General features: G+C 41.9%; 1 protein-coding gene across 3 annotated transcripts in view; it reads left to right on the forward strand.

The window, feature by feature from the left end:
• LMBRD1 (LMBR1 domain containing 1) overlaps window positions 1-24,412 on the forward strand; it is a 591,116-nt gene that overhangs the window by 210,520 nt on the left and 356,184 nt on the right. For all 3 annotated transcript variants that reach the window (XM_029595663.1, XM_029595662.1, XM_029595664.1), the window contains exon 7: window positions 7,475-7,548. In XM_029595663.1, the coding sequence (XP_029451523.1) occupies window positions 7,475-7,548 (74 nt within the window). The remainder of the gene's footprint in view (window positions 1-7,474; window positions 7,549-24,412) is intronic.

A 24,412-nucleotide genomic window follows, 5' to 3' on the forward strand; every position in this document is an offset into this window, starting at 1 on the left:
AAGTCTACTTTTCTGTTTTTCATGGAATTATTTTATCATGGAAAAGTTATTTATCATGGAAAGTTTACTTTTCTGTTTTTCATGGAATTATGCATCAGCACCCGTTATACCCTGATTAGACAATATTTATACATAGTTAGAATTGTTTCCCTCAAATCTTTCTACAATGTTTCCGTTATATCTAGTTAACATGATACCCGTTTTATTGTTCGTTGTCTGTTTCAAGTTATTTACCTGTATCAAGTTGTTATACTGTAAACCGGAGAGAAGGCAGATTGCTATTCTTCGGTATATAAAAGATTTTAAATAAATAAATACATCCCGGGGATTGGCAACTGTCACCCACGGCGTTCCAGATTTGTGAATCTGTGGGGGACTCCGGGCATGGACCTCCTAGCGGACAGGTCCAACGCTCAAGTATCCCGATATTTCAGCCGCAGGCGGGATCCTCTGTCTCAGGGGATCGATGCACTGGTACAACCATGGCCCCAGGGGATCCTGCTGTACGCTTTTCCGCCATGGCCCCTGCTGGGCGCCATCATACACAGGATTCAACGGCACAGAGGCCTAGTTCTTCTAGTGGCCCCGGACTGGCCAAGAAGACCCTGGTACGCAGACATGAGAAGATTACTGGCAGGGACTCCACTACCCCTGCCTCCACACAGGGACCTGCTGCGACAAGGTCCCATACACCACAAGGATCCGGCTCAATTCTCTCTTGCGGTCTGGCCATTGAGAGGGCTAGACTGAAGACACAAGGATATTCAGGACCGGTAATAGATACACTCCTCAGAGCACGCAAGTTCTCCACATCGCTAACTTATATAAGGATCTGGAGAGTATTTGAAGCTTGGTGCGACGCTCATAGCACCAATCCACATGCTGCTAAGATTCCTATCATTTTGGACTTCCTGCAAGATGGTCTTCAGAAGGGTCTGACCCTCAATTCCATCAAGGTCCAAGTGGCAGCACTTTCCTGCTACGTTCCACAGAGTGACAGCAATAGCATCCCCACACACCCAGACGTTTCACGTTTTCTGAAAGGAGTCAAACACATTCGTCCGCCACTGAAGTGGCCCATACCTCTGTGGAACCTCAACCTAGTTTTGGACTTTCTAGCGGGCCACGCCTTCCGTCCACTTCGAGGCCTGTCCCTCCGTTTGTTAACCTTGAAGATGGTGTTCCTGCTGGCTGTTTGCTCCGCACGCCGCGTCTCAGAGCTACAAGCACTGTCTTGCCGTGATCCGTTTCTCCGAATCACGCCAGAAGCCATCCATCTTCGCACAGTTCCTTCCTTCTTACCCAAAGTAGTCTCACACTTCCACCTCAACCAAACCATCTCTTTACCTACCACAGAAGGTTTGAAGAAGTCGGAAGAAGGTCGAATTCTATGCCATCTCGACATCGGCAGGCTACTGTCCAGATACCTGGAAGTGTCCGAAGCAATACGAAAGACGGACCATCTGTTCTTTATACATAGCGGGAAGAAGCAAGGGGAAGCGGCCTCAAGGGCAACTATCGCCCGCTGGGTCAAAGAAGTTATCAAGGCAGCCTACGTAGACGCGGGAAAATCACCGCCTCTACAGGTGAAGGCTCACTCTTGGGCAGAAACTCGGATGCTGTCACCTGCTGAGATCTGTAAGGCGGCGACGTGGTCCTCCCTCCATACCTTCTCCAGATTCTACCGTCTGGATGTCCAGGCCAGGGAGGACACAGCATTTGCGAGGGCAATCCTGAACGGACCTCGGGCAGCCTCCCGCCCAGTCCAGGAGTAGCTTTTGTACATCCCACTTGTTTTGAGTCCATCTGCTACACGCTAGGAAATGTAGAGATTACTTACCTGATAATCTCCTTTTCCTTAGTGTATGCAGATGGACTCAGCATCCCGCCCGGCTGCCAATATTCATGGGATTTCACAGGCTCAAGGTAAGCCCTGTTTTACTACATAGGGCATCCACCCTGCCGGGTGTCGACGCCTTCCGGTTGGGAATCCTGGTGGTCTCCAGCTACTATCAACCGGTCAGGGTAATCCTGTTTAATTAATCGATCGGTCAGTACTCATATAGCTATAACAGCTTTGCAAGGAAGATTACTGAATTGCTTCACTTCCTGTGGGGGTATATGTACCCGTGCTGACGTCAGATCCATCTCCAACTGCTAGCACGAGCACACTATACCCACTTGTTTTGAGTCCATCTGCATACACTAAGGAAAAGGAGATTATCAGGTAAGTAATCTCTACAATATCTTGTCACTGTCCAGCAGTTGTCTGCAAGCATTGATGGACTTCTTTTGTCTTGATACCATTTTTCTGTTGCTGCAATATCCTGATGAAATCAGTCGACATGCTCATTGCTCACTGTTCTATAGTTTGGTGGACTCTGTATGATTTCTAGATCTGATCTAGGGCAATTTGTTCAACAGAGGGATATAAACTGAGTATGATTGCATCATCCTTCACTTCGAGGAATAAATGAATTCATATAATGTATAATACAATACAACTTCAGATTGCATTCAAATTGCAATATGAGATTCAGATTATCGTGCCCAAAAATTAAACACTGACCAAACCCAATCATAGATCTATTCATAAATTCAGTCACATTTACTGTATATTAGTCATTTCTGGTTTAGTTTGAGATCCTTTCACTTTTTAACTCACTTATCCTCCGCAATTCCTAAGTCAGTTGTAAATACTGACCCAGAAACATAACTTAAAAACTAAAGCCAATCAATAATTGTATGCATCTTTTTCATTTTCAGAGACCCAAATTTAGTAAAGTTTGACTACATTAATTTTGGAAGCATTTTGGCAGTAGACCAGTCTACTTGTGCTCTTCCCCCACTACTTTTCTTTCTCTTTCTTTTCTTGGACAGCTAAAGGCATAAATGTTCTACTTTTGATAGAAAGTACTAGTTAATTATGGTCTGGCTACAGTTACCCAGCTGTATTCTCTTTCCTTGTGTATCCTTAAAAGCTGTTTTGGCTCTAAAAGATGCAATTGTAAATACACACATCTCAGTTTTCAATGCTTGCAAACTTTAAAAGAAAGAAAGTAGCATCTGCTATGAGCTGTTGAATTGCTTGCCCCTCTAGTAACACAAATCTAAGGTACTTCCCCTGCAAACCTGGTAAAAACAAACCATTTCATAGCCAAACTGCAGGGAAAATTAAGGAAGTTCATTGGGGGTCAGATGGTAGGTATCAGAAAATAGAGAAATTGAAATAAAATATACTTTTCACATGTATAAAGTTTGGAAATAAGTCAACAAAAACCCCCCAAAAGATGATACATTTTATTGAATGATACATATCTGGATTGGCTTTCAGGAGTTTTAACTTCCTGCATTAGATCAAAACAGATAAAAAGGTATTCGATATATATATCTTTTTATTTTTATTTCTGCGCATGCAGTTGAATTTACATGGCAACTTCATGAATTTATCCAATACATAAATTTGCATTATCAGCATTTACAGGTCATGGAGAATCAAAAAAAAATAAATGACTCGAATGTGTGTTTTTTTTATATTTAAAATAATAATAAAAAAATCTCCATATTAAGTGAGGTATGCTGGGAAGCCCCCATGCAGGGTACAGTACTGAGAAAGTTTGCGGTCTACTCTGGGATGGTCTTATTTTAGCACAATTTATATTCAAAATATTAGATCCTAATCTAAACACTAATAAATGAGAAACTCTACATCGGTAAGACCAACAGACAACAGACAAATCCGTACTCGTATAATAGAACATCGATCCAATATCAAACATTCACGTCTACTAGCTCCCTTGGTTGATCACTGGGTGGCCTTATCTCATTCGATTTCTGATATTTTCTTTTTTGTTTTGGAGGTGCTATCTCCCCTTCCTAGAGGGGGAGATTTTGACGCCCATCTGATTCGATGCGAACAGCGTTGGATTTACCGGTTGAACACCGTTACCCCCGTAGGTCTCAACAAAGAGATTGAATGGGTACATTTTATCTGATAGCTCATTGGATAGCAATATCTTGCTCTGATTGGTGGGTTGTTTGCCTCAGCTGATTGGTCTGTGAAGGTTTTGGCGCCTTTTACGTGTTTAAAACTCCATGTTGAATGACACTCAAATGCGCTCCCTGTTACGTGTGTATACCCTTCAACTTGGTAAGTGAATATTATGTTTGATTGTATATATGGCACTGTCAGCGACATTTAGTTACAGTCCTGTGTTTTTACCTTTGATTACAGATAGCTCTGAATCCTCTTGTGCGTCCCCCCCGATGCAGCCCCTGGCGAAACACGGGTCCGTGTCGGGGACCCTTTTGCTTAAAGCATGATCTTATATACACAGTGGAGTTGCCGTTATGAATAAATATTACCTTTGGACTTACAAATTGTTTTGAGTTCCTTGGGACTGTACAACTTGATCTTAGCACTCACCTGGGTGTGGAATTAGATTTAGAGTGCTTTGCTGTGCTTGGTGACTTATGTTTTTATTGTATGCCACCTTGAACAGTGGATTATAAATGCTTTTTTTATAATAGCTTACTTCGTCTTGCAACAGTATTTCAATAGGATTCAGACTGAGACTTTGACTTGGGCAATCCAAAATATGAAATCTCCTCTTCAGCCATTCTGTAGCAGATTTACTTAAATATTTTAAAGTAGCTGTCTTGTTGCATGACCCATGTTTGACTTTGCTTCCGGTAACAGACATTAGGGTTGACGTGTTCCTTGAATTATCTGATATAAAGCAGACTTCGTGGTTCCATCAATGAACGCAAGCTGTAGAGGCCCTGATGCTGCAAATCAGCCCTATCCCACGATATCACCATCATATGCTGGACAGTTGGGATGAGGTGCTTTCTTTGGAAGAAAGTGTTTAGTTTGAGCCACAAATGTTTATTGTTGCCAGAATGTCCAAGTTTTGACTTCTGTACAGAGAATATAATTACAGAAGACTTGTGGATCATCCAGATGCTGTTTGATGAAACTGAGACTGAGAAATGTTTGGAGGCATTGGTTTCTTCCTAGCTATTCTCCCATGAACACCATTCCCATTAATATAATTTTCCAGATTCTCGATGCATGAAACTTCACATCAGCTGCAGTTAAAGGCCTGCAGAATTCCAGATGCTCGTCTGGGTTTCTTTGTGACTTTATGGGTAGCTTTTTTCGTTTGTTCTTGGAATGATCTTGGCCGGATAGAGTTATTGTAGTCTTCAACTTTTTCCACTTGTAGACTGTGACAGTGGTTGTATGGAGCCCCAAATATTCTGAAATGGTCTTGTTAACCCCATGCAGACAAATGAGAATCAACTACTCTTTTTTTTTTTTTTTCTTAGGTCCTCTGAAATAGTTTTTGATTGTGGCATTATGAGTTTCTACTAACCTGTCTTTTGAAGACCAAACTCAAAACCATTTGGACAGGATGCCCAAACTCTTGTCATACAGTTTTACTCTGCAGAGTGGTTTAGTTATCTAAATATTTAACACCTGAATCCAATTATCCTTTTAATTGTGCTAAGGAAACCAGGGGTTCAGTTGCTATTTCTCACACACTGGTTCTGAATTAGATTTATTGTTCCTATTTTGTAAATTGTCTCAAACATGGAATTGTTTAATTTATGCACTTTTTTTTTCCATAAGAACGCTGATTTCCATTAAACAAGGGTATCATGGTAAAAACTTGTAATTCTCATTATTTTACAAACTTCTCTGCTGTGTTTAAGAACCCTGAGCTCATGTGATGGCTTGCTTAGGTTCCAGTCTCTATGCTGGGTGGAGGTAGAAAAAATTACCTGACCCAGTTTCTGTATGTATTTTTGCTTTTTTTTTTTTTTTTAATAATATACTACTTTTATTTGGAAAATTAAAAGCTGGGCTCTTGTATCTTTTTTTGCTTTTTTCAGAGCTGTTTATGATTTTATATACATACCAAAATTATTTGCAAAAATTCCTGTGTATTAACTTCCTGAATGGTGCCTTTTCTGGCCTTCAAAACATTACTTTTTACTCTGCTAATATATTGCTACTGTTTAAAATAAAATGCTTTTTTGTTAAAGCTATACAGAAGAGTTTAAGAAAAGCAAACTTTATGCTAGGAGAGGAAAGAAATAACTTTAAGTTCAATGTAACTTTTTGGGATAGTACATCATTATCTAAAAGCTCCATCTAAACTCTCCTTGGAGCATGCAAAACTGATTCTTACTAAATCACTTGAGTGATTGTAGTTGTTTCATATCTATTATGCATTTGAATTATATTCTGCCTTTCAGGTACTTCAAAGCAGATTACATAGAAGTACTAGAATCAAAATATTATGAGACCTTGTACTCTTTAGGAAAAGTATGAAAATTGGTCAAGTAGGATTTTGTTTGGTAAAATATCTGCCAGTTTTTTTTTTTTCAAATTTCCTGGTAACATTGTGTAAAAGGCCCTTAAGAGGTTCAGAAATTAGTATGGAAACATTAAAGTGTTTTACTTTAAACCTGATGGTCAGGTGGCAAGCTCCATAGCTCAGGTCATAGTGCTTTATGTTGCTGCATGCTTCAGATCCCCCATCTGTTAGATCCAGTTAGACCTGGTCACACCACAGAAGTGATACATTCTGGTGTAGGGAAAGAAAGATAACTGTTGCCATGATGTTGTATCGCCTATCAGTCAATGAGTGGCACTGAGGCTACATCTTGAGCTGGTAGGCTGGTGAGAATTCCTTGATCCTCTTAACAGGCTGAGAAAAGAGGCTGGCAGGGATGCAGGAGAGGGGTTGGGAAGAAGACACAATCCCTTCCTAACCAAAGAACAGATAGGCCAAACTTAATGAAAGGATGGCTTAAAACAAATTTAAGAATGTCAAGGGTTCTTTTCTTTTTCTTTATTTAAGATTTATATATAGGACCAGTCATAAATATATATATATATGCAGCACATATTCATAGTGAAATAGGGGTACTAAATGATCTGTAATGTCAGAGTTAAATGATATCCAAATTGTTAAATCAACCAAAATAAGAAACAGGATCATCAAAATCCAGACAATAGAAACATGTGGCATCAATACTAAATTATTTGATGTTATAGCTGCTAATATTTCAATATCTTTGTTTACAAGCTTTTAATTTCTTTCTACATGTTACTAATTCTGCATGCTTAAGATTGCCAGGACTCAAAAGTAAGGTAGATTTTAAAAATTGAAAAAATTGTCTCTTGGAGAATAGTCACAAGAAGTTAGATTTTTATCCTTTATTGCATTTTTTTTTTTTTTGTGATGGTGCCAGATCCTAGCCCCTGTCCCAATAGAGCCAGAAGTTCAAAGGGAGCAGGAGGAATCTGCTGGGCTTCCCCCCTCCACCCTCACCACCAAAAAAATTTAGAAATTACTATTAGAAAGTGAAATGTTGAAACCAAATGGTTAGCTGTTCTGCTTTGAGCAGATGTATTTTATACATGAATTTTTAGTAGGCTGTTCTCCATTTTATTTTGCAGATGGTTTGGCTGCCCTGTCATTCTCCATTAGCTCCTTGACATTGATAGGAATGGTAGCAGCTATCATGTACACAGTAAGTTTTATTTCCCATGTAATCAATGTCTCTTGGTGCTTTTATTAAGACTGATTTGCATATACTTCTTCAAAGACTGCTTTGATTAGATCTACCTATTAAGAGCAAACATTAGAGGACATTTGAATAAGAAATAGATCTTGTTGATGTCACAAAATTCATCACCTAAATAATATTTGACTTCACATTTCCTGGAAGCCTATCTGTTATAGAATGTGGGTGGTGAATTGCTATCCTGTAGCAGTCAAATCTACTGAAAGTCCAAATGATGAATGTAATGAGTGTTTTAATCCTTAAAATGTAAAACATTTTACAATCTATTTTCTTTACATTTTTAAACAGGTTCATTATCAGAGTACCTTTTTAATTTCCATTATAAAGTAGAACACATTATTCAGAATGCGAAACAGCAACAAATTACTGTGCATGGGTTATCACTACAAAAGACTGGGAATGTGGGATTTCCCGTATGAGTAATTTTTTGACTTCAGTTCACTGATGCCAACAGTAGTTTGGTTTTTTAGGGATTATTGCAGAGTTGTCCTTCATAAGATTTTGAGTTTTGTTACAAGATCTGCTATGATATTGGTCACTACAAACAAATATCCCTTCTGCGGAGTGTACAAGAAGTAGAGAGAGAGCAGATGCCCTTCAAGAAGCTATGCTCAAACAAATAGTAATGAAACCCATGAGGGAGGGTGTAGTATTTGACCTAGCTCTCACTAATGGGGATAATGTGTCTAATGTCCAGAAAGGTGCCCAGCTGAGCACCAATAATCATCAGACATTTATAGTTTAATATCACAAATAAGATACAGAGAAGTCTCATGAAGACCTGAGTTCTGAATTTAAAAAATACAGACTTTGACAAAATGTCTGTATTATGTCTGAATTATCTGATATAAAGCAGACTTCATGGTTCCATCAATGATGGCAAGCTGTCGAGGCCCTGATGCTGCAAAGTCTCATGATGCTGCAAAGTACCTGGTGGAAGAACTAGAAGACTGGGATAAAGTGGGTGAGATGGAACACCAGTGAGCCAAATTAAAAGGAGCTATTACAAAGGCAACAAATCTATATGCTAGAAAAGTAAACAAATGTGGGGGGAGAGTGCTGGTTGTTGTTGTGTCCTCATTTTATGCCTCTGCCGCCGCTGAATAGCATCATGAGTTGCTGGGAGAGGGAGATCCTCCATCGCTGACATCATCTTCCTTGGACTTAATCACAGCATGCGTTAATTGTGGTGGGAGCGAGCGCTGGTTGTCCTCCTGCAAGGCTTTTTCATCTTGTGCCTCTGCTGCTGCTGAATAACATTGTGAGTTGTTGGGAAAGGGAGAGCCACACTCACTGATATCATCTTTAAAGCGCAGCATGCAACAGTGCACTGCTGCCGTCAAAGGGACACGCCCTTAGCATGACTTTGCAGTCTGACTCCCAACGTAAATTTGTTTTACTTCTAAATAGATGAGTAAGAACAGGAAAGGCTCTGTTTGGACCTTCCCACCAAGTCCTTCCTCAGCTTCCTCTTTATCACAGCCCACTTTAGAGGTTTTTCAATTTACTACCCAAAGAATATAGGGTATTTATAAACTTGGACTTGATGGTTCTTTTCCTTTGGAGGCATCAGTCTCCCTTAACCCAATGGACCTATACCTCCCAGGGTTAGGAGCCCTAGTCAGCTGGGTTTATTGAACAGTGCTTCAGTAATATATTTCCTAGCGTGTAGCAGATGGACTCAGGACCAATGGGTATAGTGTACTCCTGATAGCAGTTGGAGACGGATGAGATTTCAGTCTGATGTCAGCCCTAGTACGTATACCCCTGGAGGAAGTGCAGCTCTTCAGTATTTTCCATCTCCATAGCAGTTAGGGACTACCTGCACGCTCTCACAGCGTTAGAGTAAATTTAATGGAGAAAACCCGAAACAAGAAGAAATCTTACCTCTACAAACGAGCCCCGCTCTTCTGCGGTGACACCTTCGGGTCCCTCCCCCAGTTGAGAATTCCCGAGGCAGTTTCCGCGGCTGAGAGGCAGCGGGTGCAACCTCAAGCGCAGCGGTGAAGATATTTGCCCTCTCCTCCCGCAGCCGGAGACCGCCCGGAACGAAACCGGGAAGCGATGAGACAAGGTAAGGTAGAAATCTTTTTTAAAGACTCCGGTCTTCGAAGCTCGAGGAGTCGCACAGGTCGCCGGCCGGGACCAGTGCCACCGGGTTGATCTGCCCTAGCAGGGCTAGTCCCCGGTTAGATCCAAGGGTCCTCCCATGTGGAGACCCTCCGAGGTGGTAGTTATATTGTCCGCGTGGTCGCCGTCGCCATTTTGGCCCTGTTCGCCACCTTGTCCGCCGTCTCGACCCGGCGCACAGGGCGAGCCATGCGCACAAATTACTTGTGTGCACAACGTCGCACACTCAAGTACCATATGCACAAATTACGCGTGCAACACGCGCTTACTGTGCAGGGTGCATAACTGCGACTTGTGCGCACACCAGCGCGCACATACTGAGCGCACACCCAATCCATGCTCACATATTCGATGCACCGGAGCGCATACAGATTTTACACCCCTACATCCATGGCACTACCGGAAAAGGAGCTCAGGGCCTCTGCCCAGCATGGCACATCAGAGCCGCACAACACGAAGAGGCCAACACCCTGTGTATCCAGTGCAAGGAGGGCCCTGGGGGATCCAGCCCAGGGCCAGCCCTATCCGGGACTGAGTGCTAGCTTCTCAATAAGTACCCCGGACCTAGCAAATCCCAGCAGGACCCCCCCCTCAAACGGGCCCCCCAGGGACACAGCGCCTCCTAGCTTGGACCCAGCATCTATCTCCTGGGTGGAATTCTTCAAAGGCCTGCACACCTTCGTTCAATGCAGACGGAGCCTCCAATAACATGGCCACAGCCTTCACCAGAGGACTTTTACGTCCCGACCCCCTCTAGGCCCAGAGAAGTGAATCCACCGCCCAGAAGCCCCACCTACGGGGACACGGACAACTCTGAGGATGAATCAGAGCCCTTGGAGGAGGGGGAACTCCCTCCGAGGACAGAGCCTCACCAGACCATGACACGCTTCTTCACCAAGGACGAGCTTCCAGACCTGGTCACCCACAGCCTGAAGGAGCTTGCTATCCCGGGCACAAATGTCTCGGGGGAGTCTAAGATGAATCCCCTGCTAGAAGGACTCTGTCAGACCTCCTGCCATTTCCCTCTGTTACAAGCCGTCCAACAGCTAATTGACCTGGAATGGATTGCTCCAGAGTCTACATTCAAAGAGGGACGGGCTATGGCAGCCATGTATCCTCTGGACCCAGCGGCCAAAGACCTTCTGACATGCCCAAAAGTGGATGCCATGGTCTGTGCGGTCTCGAAGCGCACTACTATGCCAGTGGAGAGAGGTGCAGCACTCAAAGATGCTCAAAACAAACGTCTGGAATCCATCCTTAAACAGTCCTTTGACGTCGCAGCTATGTCCCTACAAATAGCGGCCTGCTGCACCGTGGTGACACGTGCCTGTCTATCACAGACCAGGAGCAACCCTCCTCGGGAAGCCATGGAACCACCAGTATCATTCCTCGTGGATGCTGCTTCCGATCTGGTGTGCACTGCAGCTAGAGGACTGTCATCAGCTGTGGCAGCCAGGAGGCAACTCTGGTTCCGAAGCTGGTCAGCCGACGCATCTTCCAAAACGAGACTCACAAGGATGCCCTTCAAGGGATCCCTCCTGTTCGGCAGTGAACTAGAGAAACTGGCTAACAAATGGAGTCCCCACTGCCGTGGCTACCAGAGGACAGGAATAAGAGAAACCAGCGACCCTTCCCCCCCAATCCTTCAGGGGCAGAGGGTCACAGTGCTTCAATCCCTACAGAAACACTATAGGCAGGAACCAGTCCTTTCAGAACAAGCACAACAAAAGGGGAACCGGTTCGGGTCCAGGTCCCAGCCACACCCCACAATGAGAATCAGCCGACCTGTCCAAAGGAAGAAGCCATAGGGGGCAGACTTGCCCTATTCTACCAAAGATGGGTCGAGATAACTTTGGACAAGTGGGTCCTAACCATCATTCGAGAGGGGTACTTCCTGGATTTCTTCTGAACCTCTCCAGACAAGTTTGTGGAATCCCCCTGCCACGACCCCTCCAAGAGGGTTGCAGTGGAAGCTACACTGACCAGATTACTGGCCCTAGAGGCCATAACCCCAGTGCCTCTACAACAAATACATACTGGGCATTATTCCATTTATTTTATCGTCCCCAAGAAAGAGGGAACGTTCAGGCCCATCCTGGACCTCAAATCGGTCAACCGTCACGTGAGGATTCCTCGCTTCCGCATGGAAACCCTACGCTCTGTAATAAGGGTGATACAACTGGGAGAGTTTCTCACATCCCTGGATATGTCTGAAGCCTACCTACACATTCCGATCCATCAAGAACATCAGCGCTTCCTACACTTCAAAATCCTGGACTGTCACTACCAGTTCCGGGCACTACCCTTCGGGTTAGCCACAGTACCCCAGACGCTCACCAAGATCATAGTGGTGGTGGCGGCAACACTGAGGAAGGAAGGAAGGAATCCTCGTACACCTTTACCTAGATGATTGGCTGATCAGGACGAAATCCCCAGAGGAAAGTCACCAGGCAACCAACAGAGTCAAAACTCTACTGGAGAGCCTCGGATGGGTGGTCAACACAAACAAGAGCTGTCTGCCTAGAAGTTATAACAGTGTCTAAAGTAGTTTCTAAGACATCTGATATATCAATGGATTGCTCTGGTTGTTCTTCTCTTATAGAGGATTTTTTAAAGATATAATAAATTTTTGCAATAGTTGGTATCGCTTGTTCAGGTATCTTTTTGTCTCCTTTACATTTCCACAAGAAAGAGATACAATATTACGTTTATTTTTACGTAATAGAATGTTAAATTTCCATGGTCAACAGATCTGGATTTATCCAGATCTATCTAGACCAACTCAGGTAAGGAGACAAGAGTTTCTTAAATTGAAGTCTGCCACCCTGGCCAGGGGTGCCAGATTTCTTTTAAGATACCCTTGCAAGTGTGAAATTTGGTTTAAAGATCAAAAGTATGTTTATTTTGAAGTTGCAGCATTACAGGCTTTCCTGGACTCACACCCCCAAAGTGCAGAAAAAGGTTGAGGGCAAAAAAATTATTTAAATTGTTGTTTTCTCTTATTGCCTAGTATTATGGGTGAAACCATATTTACCTTATATTTTTCGCTCTGTTTAATTTTTCAACGGTCCACTTTTGCTTTAAATATTACTATTATCTGATTATATGGGTAAAGATTGAGATTTAGTTTCCACAGCAAATGTATAAGTATATTATATGTATTGTATCCATTTGCCTGTTATAATTAAGAAAAGTAAAATAAAGAATTGGAACAAGAGCTGTCTGCAGCCCTCACAGTCTCTAGAATACTTAGGAGTCTTATTCGACACCAAAGAAGACAAGGTCATCCTGACACCGACAAGGAGATCAAAACTGATGAACCAGTTGCAAACCCTGCTGAGCGAACCTCGCCCCACAGCATGGGATTACCTACAAGTCCTCTGTCTCATGGCATCCACACTGGAGGTAGTGCCATGGGCATGAGCTCACATGAGACCCCTACAGCACTTACTTCTATTGCGATGGAATCCACTGTCCCAGAACTATGCCGTATGTCTACAGCTCCCGGGCAGAGTTTGGACTCAACTATGATGGTGGCTACAAGACGGCCACCAGAGCCAGGGAACAAGACTATCCTCACCAAACTGGGGCCTACGAGGATGGGGAGCACACTGCGAAGAGCTAACCACCCAAGGGCAGTGGAACACAGAAGAGTCGGGATGGAACATCGCCTAAAGCCCGGTCAGTCAGACTAGCCTGCCTACAGTTCGGTCACAGACTCCGAGACAAAGCGGTCAGAGTAATGTCGGACAACACCACAACAGTGGCCTACATCAACTGTCAGGGAGGAACCAGAAGCCAACAGGTGTCTCTGGAAATAGACCCCCTAATGTCGTGGGCAGAAGTGAATCTCCAGGAGATCTCGACCGTCCACATCGCTGGGAAAGACAACATCACGGCGGATTACCTCAGCAGAGAAAGACTAGACCCAGGAGAATGGAAGCTGTTGACCGCAGCGTTCCACAACTGATAGTGAACCATTGGGGAGCACCAACCATGGACCTTCTGGCAAACCGGTCCAACGCCCAAGTGCCCAGTTACTTCGGCCGCAGGCAGGAACCTCTGTCCCAGGGGATCGATACCCTGGTACAGACCTGGCCACAGGAGACTGTTATACGCCTTCCCATCGTGGCCCCTATTAGGTGCAATCATTCACAAGATAGAACTACACAGGGGACCAGTACTTCTTGTGGTCCCGAAGTGGCCAAGAAGACTGTGGTATGCAGACATGTGAAGACTACTGACAGAGACCCCCCTGCCACTACCTCCACACAGAGTCCTGCTCCAACAAGGGCCGATCCTCCACGAGGATCCAGCTCGATTCTCTCTTACGGTCTGGCGATTGAGAGGGCTCACCTGAGAGAGAACGAATACTCGGGGGCTGTAATCGACACCCTACTCCGAGCACGCAAGTTCTCCACATCGCTAACATAAATAAGTATTTGGAGAGTATTCGAAGCCTGGTGCGAGGACCACGACGACATACCACGCTCAGTCAAAATTCCTGCGGTCTTGGAATTCCTACAGAACGGCCTACAGAAGGGATTGTCCCTCAACTCCATCAAGGTACAGGTGGCCGCATTGTCATGCTACGGAACCATGAACGAGAGCGACAGCATAGCCTCTCACCTGGATGTTTCTCGCTTCCTGAAAGGAGTCAAGTACATCCGACCACCCCTAAAATGGCCGATAACTCTTTGGAGCCTCAACCTTGTCCTGGATTTCTTAGCAAACTAAACCATCTCGCTACCATCGCCCAGTCTTCGTGTCTCATGAGGTACTCCTGCAATTTATCACATTCCACTTGAGATTTAACTACTCTGTATAATTTTGTGTCATCTGCAAATTTAAGCACCTCACTCGTCGTTCCCCTTTTCAGATCATGTATAAATATTTATTTATTTATTTAGCGCTTTTCTATACCGGCATTCAAGATAAAATCTCATCATGCTGGTTTACATTTAACAGGGGGTGAAAAAATACATAAGAGAATATATTAACAAATTGTAGCAAGTGAAAAGAAAAAAACTCTGCAGTTACAATAAAACAGGGGAGATTCGAACTGGGAGGAGGAAAGTCTATAGGAAAATTAACATAAAGAGCAATTATTTACAAAGTTCTAGGAACGTCTGATTGTGGATGTCATTGACTTGCGGTTTAGTTGGTGTCTGGAAAGGCTTTTAATAAAAAGCACCGGTCCTAGTACAGATTCCTGAAGCACTCCACTGTTTATCTTTTTCTTCTGTGAAAACAGACTATTTAATCCTACTCTCTGTTTCCTGTCTTTTAACCAGTTTACTATCCATAAAAGGACATCACCTCCTATCGCATGACTTTTTAATTTCTTAGACGTCTCTTATGAGGGACTACTTTGAACGCCTTCTGAAAATCCAAATACACCACATCTACCACATGTTTATTTACCCATTCATAAAAATGTAAGAGGTTTGTGAGGCACGACTTCCCTTGGGTAAATCCATGCTATCTGTTACCCATTAAACCATGTCTATCTAAATGTTCTGTGACATTTTTCTTTGTAACAGTTTCCATGATGTTTCTTAGTACCAAAGTCAGGCTCACTGGTCTATAGTTTCCTGAATATCCCCCAGAGCCCTTTTTAAGTATTGGGGTTCCATTGGCTACCCTCCAGTCTTCAGGTACAGTGGATGATTTTAATGATAGGTTACAAATTTTTACTAATAGGTCTGAAAAAAATGTATTGAAAGATTAAGCCTGAGGTTTTTTTTTAATTAAAGGAAGACAATGTGAGAAGTAGGATTTGAACTCCTGTCTTTATAAGGAGACCAGAACACCCAGCATATGGAAGAAGGAGCACTTGAGTCCAGCACCTTAGATCACTCAGCCTTTCTGACATTTGTTGTGACTAAAGCACTATTTTCTGTAACCAAGGTTTTAAGGATAATTGTTTTCCAAAAACATAATACAATTTAAGTTTAAAAAAAAAAAAAAGAAAAGTAAACAAATGTGCAAGGAATAAGAAATCAATTTGGTTCACAAAGGAGGTGCCTGAAAATATGAAGACAAAAATCAGTGTTTAGGAAGTATAGAGATTTCCAAAAAATAAGTACACCTGGTGAAGACTGAGGGAGACAAAGAAAGAAATCAGGAAAGCAAACGATCTAGTGGAAGAAAGGATTGCCAAAGTGATAGAGAGGTGACAAAACATTTTTCACATATATTGGAGAAAAAAGGAAGGCCCGAAGTGGTATAGTGAAATTGAAAGGTGAAACAAAGTAAGGAATTAGAGACAGAAGAAGAAATAGGTGAAATATTAAATACATACTTTGGTTCTGTGTTTATTAATGAAGACCCTGGAGGAAGGTCTATTACTGGTTGACAAGACCATAAATGGGAATGAGGTAGAGACAACTTCTTTTACAGAAGAAAATGTATGGGTAGAGCTAGGAAAACTGAACGTGAACAAAGCCATTGACTGGATGAGATACATCCTAGGATGCTACTGGAACTTAGAGATGTCCTAGCGGGTCTGCCGAAAGACCTGTTCCGTAGATCCCTAGAAATGGGCGTGGTGCTGGAGATTGGGAAAGAGCGGTTCTGGTTGTGTTTAAGAAGACTGGTAGCAGAAAAGAGGCTGGAAACTACAGGCTGGTTAGTCTCACCTTGGTGATGAGAAAATTCTACTGAAAGAAAGAATTCTACTGAAAGAAAGAATAGTGAACTATCTACTATCCAGTAGGTTGCTGGATTGAAGAATGGATTCAGGAGGGGAAAGTACTGTTATACAAATCTGATTTATTTTTTTGATTAGGTGACCAGAAAATTGGATCAAGGAAGAGCCCTCTGTGATTTACTTGGATTTTAGGAAAGCTTTTGATATGGTCTTGCTTAGGAGGCTTGTGAATAAAATGAGAAGCTTGGCAGTCAGTGTCAAGGTGTGGTGGAGTGGATTCCAAATTGGTTGACTGACAGAAAACAGCGGGTAATATAAATGGAACCTATTCTGAAAAGAAAATGGTCTTAAGTGGAGTGCCTCAAGGATCAGTATTGGGATCGGCTCTGTTCATTATCTTTGTGAGTGACATTGCAGAAGGGTTAGAAGGTAAAGTTTGTCTATTTGCTGATGATACTAATATCTACAACAGAGTGAACATGCTTGAAGGAGTAGAGAAAATGAAAAGTGATTTAAAAAAGCTTGAAGAGTGGTTGAAGGTTTGGCAGCTGGGAGTCAATGCCAAGAAATGCAGAGTTATGCATCTGGGATGGCGTAATCCAAAAGAGCTATATGTGATGGGGGGAGGGAGGGTGAAAGACTTGTGCAGGGACCAAGAGAGGGATCTTGGGGTGATAGTGTCTGATGATTTGAAGGTGGCAAAACAATGTGACAGGGCAATAGCTAAAGCCAGAAGAATGCTGGGATGCATAGAGGAATAACCAGAAAGTAAAAGGAGGTGATAATGCTCTTGTACAGGTCCTTAGTAAGCCCTCACCTGGAGTATTGTGGTCAGTTCTGGAGGCCATATATGAAAAAGTATAGAGAGAGGATGGAGACAGTCCAGAGAAGAGCGATCAAAATGGTGCAGGGTCAACATCTGAAGAGTTTTGAGGAGAGGCTGAAGGATCTAAATATGTATACCCTGGAAGACTTGAGGTGCAGTGGGGGTATGATGCAAACCTTCAGATACCTGGAAGGGTTTGATAATGCACAACCTTCAAACCTTTTCCATTGTAAAGAAATCAGTAGAACCTAGGGGTCATGAAAGAAAACTCCAGGAGGGAAGACTCAGAACCAACACCAGAAAATATTTCTTCATGGAGAGGATTGTGCATGCCTGGAATGCCCTTCCAAAGGAGATGGTGAAGATGAAAACAATCAAAGAATTCAAAGTGGCATAGGATAAACACTGTGGATCTCTAAAGGCTAGAGGATGGAAATGAAGAAAAAGGTGAATGTGGGCAACTTTTTAATGTGGCAGTTACTACTCTTAACCAAGAATCCTTAATAGTTTTGATGTAGCTGCAGGGGAAAAGGGGAGTTGGATTCAGACAACACGCAATGAGGGCACTGATTTTTGCAGGGAACTGATAAGCATGGGGGTAACCTGCATGGAACAGCAGATATATCAAAAGCTTGCTTGGTAGACTGGATGGAGCATCTGCCGTCTTTACTATGTTACTATGTATCAGACTGAAAAGTGATGCCTAGGTATTTCATTCCTTTCAGGTAAAGTTTAATATCATAATGGCTTAAATCCACTTGGGTGGCTAGGGCATTCAAGGCCATCATTTCAGATTTTTGCCAATTTTATAACCAGAAAAGGTGGAATAAGTGAAAATGAGCATTCATAAAGCTGGGAGTGAAGTATCCGAGTTAGAGAGAGAACGTAAAACATAATTTGCATATGCAGCTAATTTAAATTCATTTATGAAATATTATTCCCTGAATTGCCGGGTGTTGGTGAATAGCAATTAGCAGAGTTTCTGAGGCTAAATTAAAATGGAAAGGTGAGAAGGGACACCTCTGTCTGGTTCTATGTCCTAGGGTGAAAGGAGATGACATACAATTGTTAACAAAAATCCTAGTTTGAGGAGACTGATATGAGAAGTTAACTGCACTGGGTAAAAGCTTCTCCAAGGCCAAACCAATGTATTATGTGAAGCATATGATGCCATCTGACTCGATCAAATGCCTTCTCAGCATCCAGTGAAAGAGCAATGACAGGGACATAGAATTGTTTAGCTATGTAAATTAGTTTATGAAAAAGGCAGGCATTGGAGATATGTTCCTGCCCTTTATAAAACTAGTTTGATCCAGATGAAGCAGGGTAGTAATGACAGAGGATAAACGCAAAGAGAGAATCTTAGCAAAAATTGTATAATCTGTATTTAATAAAGAGATACGTCTATAATTTGGAAACCAGAAAAGGATATCTTCTGGGCTTGGGTAACACAATAAATCTGGCCTGTGGAAAAGGATCCATCTCGCAGACCTTCTGACTGAATATTTGAAAAATAAGAATGCATGTGCGGTTAAATTATCAACACAAAGATAAAATTCTGCTAGATAGCCATTTGGACCTGGAGCTTTGCAAATGGGTAAAAAGTGCAAGGTTCGTCATACTTCCATAGCAGTGATGGGTACATGGATCGCTCTCGATCAGCATTGGATAAAACCTGATGGGGTAAGTTCACAAAAAAAAAAAAAGATATTCGATAACGATGACGAGGTCTCTAATTTGTATAAAGAGGAAAAAAGACCAAAATTGTTCTAAAATATCAGTGTCCTTGCATAATATGGTAGAATTTCTCATTTTGAGAGCTTAGATGCTATAGTGCCGGGTACCTGGCTTCAAGTAGTTGGCCAACAATCTTCCATTCTTATTATTTTCGGAGGAATAGTGATCTTTTTTGTAGAAAATAATATGACTTTCTCTTTCACTTTGTAGCTTATTATAGGTATATTTGAGTTTTTTGGCTATGAAGAGATATCGGTGGAATAGTGTAAATTAGGCCTAGTGAGCACAAAATTCAGTGCATCTGACACTAAAGCCATAGGATCTGGTCTTTTGAAGCACAGACCGGACTTTTGTGGTTGAATGGAGCCACAAGTAGATCCACTTGAGGAACTCCCCATCTCTGAAAAATGTTCAAGAAAGTGTCACTGAAGCTCCCATTTGTGAAATTGTAGTCCACAACTTAAGGAATCTGCTACAAAGTTGGAGTTCTTTGGTATTTGAATGGAGATAACATGTATTTTCCTTTTTATTGCCCAAGTCCATATTTTAAGAGCTTCTTGACATATTGTTTGACACCCCAATCTCTACTTGTTTATGTAGTACATTGTCTGTTCAAATCTGGAGAAATCTCTGCTTTATGAAAGTTTCTAAAACTAGAAGAATTTGTGCTCAGCTGTTTCTGATAGATCTTCATTGCTTGCCTGTTAGCTATTGAATTGACTGTAAAATCTTAACTTTGGCTTTGAATATTAAGGAAGAGCAGAACAACAAATGTGAAAAATCAATTATTCTGGTATTCTCCCATTTAAATCCCACTTAAATCCAGAACCTCCAGGGTAGCATTCTCTGAAATGCTCCCTGTTCCACGCGCAGGTCACCAGAGGCAGGCAGCGCTCCGGAGTCTCAATGCGTGGATGAGACGATGGTGCAAGGAAGAGGGATTCAGTTTTGTTAGGAACTGGGGAACCTTTTGGGGAAGGGGGAGTCTCTTCCGAAGGGATGGGCTCCACCTTAACCAGGGTGGAACCAGACTGCTGGCGCTAACCTTTAAAAAGGAGATGGAGCAGCTTTTAAACTAGAACAAAGGGGAAAGCCAACAGTCTCTCAGCAGCGCATGGTTCGGAGAGAAGTATCTTCAAAGGATACTAATGATGCATTAGAATTAGGGCATCCTGACAGTGAGGTTCCAATAATAAGAAAAGTAGTCCAAGTGCCTGTAACTAATAACTCACCTGAGCTAAAAAATTCTAACTTATCCCTATCAATTAAAAAGCAGAATGAAAATACAAACAAAAAACAAACTTTGAAATGTTTGTATGCTAATGCCAGAAGTCTAAGAAGTAAGATGGGAGAATTAGAATGTATAGCAGTGAATGATATAGACTTAATTGGCATCTCAGAGACATGGTGGAAAGAGGATAACCAATGGGAAGGCGCACTACCGGGGTACAAATTATATCGCAATGGCAGAGAGGAGCACCCGGGAGGAGGTGTGGCACTTTATGTACGGGATGGCATAGAGTCCAACAGGATAAACATCCTGCATAAGACTAAATACAAAATTGAATCTTTATGGGTAGAAATCCCTTGTGTGTTGGTGAAGACTATAGTGATAGGAGTATACTACTGTCCACCTGGTCAAGATGGTGAGACGGACAGTGAAATGCTAAGAGAAATTAGGGAAGCTAACCAAATTGGTATTGCAGTAATAATGGGAGACTTCAATTACCCCAATATTGACTGGGTAAATGTATCATCGGGACACGCTAGAGAATAACGTTCCTGGATGGAATAAATGATAGCTTTATGGAGCAATTGGTTCAAGAACCGACGAGAGAGGGAACAATTTTAGATCTAATTCTCAGTGGAGAACAGGACTTGGTGAGAGAGGTAACGGTGGTGGGGCCACTTGGCAATAGTGATCATAATATGATCAAATTTGATTTAATGACTGGAAGAGGAACAGTGTGCAAATCCATGGCTCTCGTTCTAAACTTTCAAAAGGGAAACTTTGATAAAATTAGAAAAATTGTTAGAAAAAAACTGAAAGGAGCAGCTACAAAAGTAAAAAAAATATCCAAGAGGCGTGCTCATTGTTAAAAAAAAAATACCATTCTAGAAGCACAGTCCAGATGTATTCCACACATTAAGAAAGGTGGAAAGAAGGCAAAACGATTACCGGCATGGTTAAAAGGGGAGGTGAAAGAAGCTATTTTAGCCAAAAGATCTTCATTCAAATATTGGAAGAAAGATCCAACAGAAGAAAATAGGATAAAGCATAAACATTGGCAAGTTAAATGTAAGACATTGATAAGACAGGCTAAGAGAGAATTTGAAAAGAAGTTGGCCGTAGAGGCAAAAACTCACAGTAAAAACTTTTTAAAATATATCAGAAGCAGAAAGCCTGTGAGGGAGTCAGTTGGACCGTTAGATGATCAAGGGGTTAAAGGGGCACTTAGAGAAGATAAGGCCATCACGGAAAGATTAAATGATTTCTTTGCTTCGGTGTTTACTGAAGAGGATGTTGGGGAGGTACCCGTAATGGAGAAGGTTTTCGTGGGTAATGATTCAGATGGACTGAATCAAATCACGGTGAACCTAGAAGATGTGGTAGACCTGATTGACAAACTGAAGAGTAGTAAATCACCTGGACCGGATGGTATACACCCCAGAGTTCTGAAGGAACTAAAAAATGAAATTTCAGACCTATTAGTAAAATTTTGTAACCTACAGACCGGTTAGCCTGACTTCAGTGCCAGGAAAAATAGTGGAAAGTGTTCTAAACATCAAAATCACAGAAAATATAGAAAGACATGGTTTAATGGAACAAAGTCAGCATGGCTTTACCCAAGGCAAGTCTTGCCTCACAAATCTGCTTCACTTTTTTGAAGGAGTTAATAAACATGTGGATAAAGGTGAACTGGTAGATGTAGTATACTTGGATTTTCAGAAGGAGTTTGACAAATTTCCTCATGAGAGGCTTTTAGGAAAAGTAAAAAGTCATGGAATAGGTGGTGATGTCCTTTCGTGGATTGCAATCTGGCTAAAAGACAGGAAACAGAGAGTAGGATTAAATGGACAATTTTCTCAGTGGAAGGGAGTGGCCAGTGGAGTGCCTCAGGGATCTGTATTGGGACCCTTACTTTTCAATATATTTGAAAATGATCTGGAAAGAAATACGACGAGTGAGATAATCAAATTTGCAGATGGCACAAAATTGTTCAGAGTAGTTAAATCACAAGCAGATTGTAACAAATTGCAGGAAGACCTTGTGAGACTGGAAAATTGGGCATCCATATGGCAGATGAAATTTAATGTGGATAAGTGCAAGGTGATGCATATAGGGAAAAATAACCCATGCTATAATTACACAATGTTGGGTTCCATATTAGATGCTACAACCCAAGAAAGAGATCTAGGCGTCATAGTGGATAACACATTGAAATAGTCAGTTCAGTGTGCTGCGGCAGTCAAAAAAGCAAACAGAATGTTGAGAATTATTAGAAAGGGCATGGTGAATAAAACAGAAAATATCATAATGCCTCTGTATCGCTCCATGGTGAGACCGCACCTTGAATACTGTGTACAATTCTGGTCGCCGCATCTCAAAAAAGATATAATTGCGATGGAGAAGGTACAAGAAGGGCTACCAAAATGTTAAGGGGAATGGAACAGCTCCCCTATGAGGAGAGACTAAAGAGGTTAGGACTTTTCAGCTTGGAGAAGAGACGGCTGAGGGGGGATATGATAGAGATGTTTAAAATTGAGAGGTCTAGAACGGGTGATGTGAATCGGTTATTTACTCTTTCGGTTAATAGACTAGGGTGTACTCCATGAAGTTAGCATGTGGCACATTTAAAACTAATCAGAGAAAGTTCTTCACTCAACGCACAATTAAACTCTGGAATTTGTTGCCAGAGGACGTGGTTAGTTCAATTACTATAGCTGTGTTTAAAAAAGGATTGGATAAGTTCTTGGAGGAGAAGTCCATTACCTGCTATTAATTAAGTTGACTTAGAAAATAGCCACTGCTATATTACTAGCAAAAATAACATGAAATTGACTTAGTTTTTGAGTACTTGCCAGGTTCTTATGGCCTGGATTGGCCACTGTTGGAAACAGGATGCTGGGCTTGATGGACCCTTAGTCTGACCCAGTATGGCATGTTCTTATGTTCTTATGAAATCTTATATCTAGTGAGAAGGCTCATCTCTTTGTCTATGAAAAAAAAAGAAGAGATTAGCTAAGACCAGATGTTGGACATTTTGTTTTTTAAAATGTAATTACCCATGCACTTCAAAGTGGGTTGCAATGTTAAAAAATAAAAAATACACCCAACATACAATGCAAGACATTGCATGCAAACTATCCTTTCAAAAGAGAAATTTAAAAAGAATAGAACAAATTTGTTAAATTATCTATATCCAAATAGCACTACTCAAAAAATCTTTTTCTGAGGGTCACATAAATTACATTAAAACCCTCTAGAACAACCTAAGCCCTTCTTTTCTTAGAGGCATATAATTGTCATACTAATATCCAGAAAACAATTGGTGATAAATCCACAGATGACATCGAGACCAAGATGGCTGCCTGAAGGAGAGACACGTCGGACATGGTCTGCTCTGGGTTGAATAATTTCCTCTCCTTGCGCTTGTTTGAAAACATGCTGCATACAAAAAAAAGTGCAAACTGAGAGAGATACCTTGTGTATCATCTCCAGTAAGCCTGACTCAACAGAGAATTCAGAGCTTTTTCTCTGCGGGACCCAGGATTTCTCCAAGAATCGGAGGTGTTGTGAACACTGCTGAGGAGCTAAATGCAGTGTCACTTGCCTCGTCCATGAGCGCCAACACCCTCCCCCCCATACCGTCAACATCTTGGAGCTGCAGCGGATAAAAGATTCTGCGGGAGTGGAAATCCTTCCTAGACCAGATGCTGAAGGAAACCAACTGAAAGTGGCTAAGAACTTTGAAGTAAGTGAAAATGTGAACCTTGGAACCTCTTTGGTAGAGAAATGTTTGGTAGATAACAAGTTTGATCAGCAAGAAACAGCATCGGCGGCAGCTCCTAGGGGGAAGGGAGGAACCGCCAGTTAACACAGGTGTGGAAACGACTGGCAGGGGAGATATAGTTGCTGATATTCCTGAGAAGACTTTCCAGAAACCCTTTGTAATAACTTTGGACAGTGTTTTGTCAGCTATAATATCGCTAGAAAGATAGATATCTTTATTGACATCAGCTACAGCTGAGGCAAACAGACGTTTACAAGTTCTAGAATAACAAGCTGGAGTACATGTTATTAAAATAGAAGACCTGGAACAAAAAGTGGTTCAAATTCAGAAGGTGCAAGGAAACTTGGTACAGGGAGAAATGGATCAATTAAAAAGCTGGAAAAGATAGAAAATGAAGCAAGATATATGAACTTGAAAATATTGAATTTTCCTCAAATTCAGTATGTTTCA

Source organism: Rhinatrema bivittatum, chromosome 3 (genome assembly GCF_901001135.1).
Source record: "Rhinatrema bivittatum chromosome 3, aRhiBiv1.1, whole genome shotgun sequence".
Taxonomy (NCBI): Eukaryota; Metazoa; Chordata; class Amphibia; order Gymnophiona; family Rhinatrematidae; genus Rhinatrema; species Rhinatrema bivittatum.